This window comes from Ciona intestinalis, unplaced genomic scaffold (genome assembly GCF_000224145.3).
Source record: "Ciona intestinalis unplaced genomic scaffold, KH HT000030.2, whole genome shotgun sequence".
In the NCBI taxonomy this organism is placed as follows: Eukaryota; Metazoa; Chordata; class Ascidiacea; order Phlebobranchia; family Cionidae; genus Ciona; species Ciona intestinalis.
In genome coordinates this window covers 188,462-189,855 of record NW_004190352.2, presented here as the reverse complement: position 1 = coordinate 189,855, position 1,394 = coordinate 188,462, and the positions used below count along the sequence as shown (strand labels likewise).

Sequence of the window (1,394 nt, the reverse complement as noted above, 5' to 3'; positions counted from 1 at the left end):
ATACGACCCCCGCATCATAACCCACCTTGTTCCGATACAACCCCCGCATTATAACCCACCTTGTTCCGATACACAACCCCATAAAACTTGTCGGCCGAATCGAGAAGTTCCGGACGAAAGGTCGTCGTTATAAATTGAGCCGATGAACTTAATTCGCGCAACATGTTTGCCACTGATGACCTGGTGGATAATATTGGGATAAACGAGCGTTTATATTTGCAATCCACTGTGAGTTGCTTCTTATAAGGTTTAACAGAAACGTTTTTAACCAAATGCTTTTTCATTTGTTTTATCCTTAGCGTGTTATAACGACTGTCGTTAACCCGCCACCCAAAACATACTTATATCTTATTCACATCCAGGCAACATCGGTTAAAGATTTATTAACAGACCAAGATAAATCGTGTCGTTTAATCGGAGCAATATGTTTCGTTTTGTTGTTCATTCCATTTTCTTCGTTGTTTTAATTAATCTTCGCTATCGAAGATATAAACATGTTACAAACCACATCAACGCACCTGTGGTCGGGATCAAGCGCTTGATCGATTTCATCAAATAAATAAAACGGTGCCGGGTCACATTTCTGTATTGCAAATATTAATGCCAACGCAACCAACGATTTCTGACCACCTGACAATTGTTGCATCTCCCGTGTTTCAGCAGCTTTGCCGGAAAATGAAACCTAAATAACAATACGAGTCATTATGATACGGATGTTCTGGCTAATTTCAACATCATTCTTATTAGGCCACTATATTATGACATCACACCCCTTATTATGACCTCACACCCACCATTGACATCACACCTCCCCCATTATGACATCACACCCCACCTTTATTCCAACCCCAACAAACTGATCAACAATGGACGCTGATTGTTCCGATGATTGCGTTGAAGTGTCTTGCGTTGCATCACCTCGTCTCATTATTAAAGTAGCTTTTCCCCCCGGCACCAACTTTACGAACACCTCGCTAAAGTTCTTGGACACCTTGGTTACAATACATGCAGCTTTGTTGTATATTTAGATTTGTGGGATATTATTATTATGCTGAGGTCGTAGAATATACGCCCAACCTGTCTAAATGTGAACTGGATGGCCTCATATTTCTCGTGCTCCAAATGTTCCATCAAGTGGACGATCGCTTCCTTGCCTGGGAGAATTCATTATTATAAATTAATAAATAAATATAATAAACAAACAAACAAATACAACCTCTATCAATTTCATCTTTCCTCGATAATAATCTTTCTTTTTCCTCGGAGAACGAAACAAACTGATCCAAAGCTTTCTTGTTTACGTGCGAATATTTCTTTAACTCGTGGTTGCATTCTTCCAATTTCTTCATCAACTGGGTCCGTGGTAAACATGGCCCANGTGTTAACATATCAAC

General features: G+C 39.7%; 1 protein-coding gene across 2 annotated transcripts in view; it reads right to left on the bottom strand.

Moving 5' to 3' along the window:
• Positions 1-6: 6 nt before the first annotated feature.
• The window catches only part of LOC100185546 (structural maintenance of chromosomes protein 3-like), an 8,904-nt gene continuing 7,516 nt past the window's right edge, over positions 7-1,394 (bottom strand). For both annotated transcript variants that reach the window (XM_002125404.4, XM_018815080.1), the window contains 5 exons: positions 1,217-1,352; positions 1,078-1,154; positions 836-991; positions 519-682; positions 7-180 (listed from right to left, as the gene is read on the bottom strand). In XM_002125404.4, the coding sequence (XP_002125440.2) occupies positions 15-180; positions 519-682; positions 836-991; positions 1,078-1,154; positions 1,217-1,352 (699 nt within the window). In that variant the 3' untranslated portion in view covers positions 7-14. The remainder of the gene's footprint in view (positions 181-518; positions 683-835; positions 992-1,077; positions 1,155-1,216; positions 1,353-1,394) is intronic.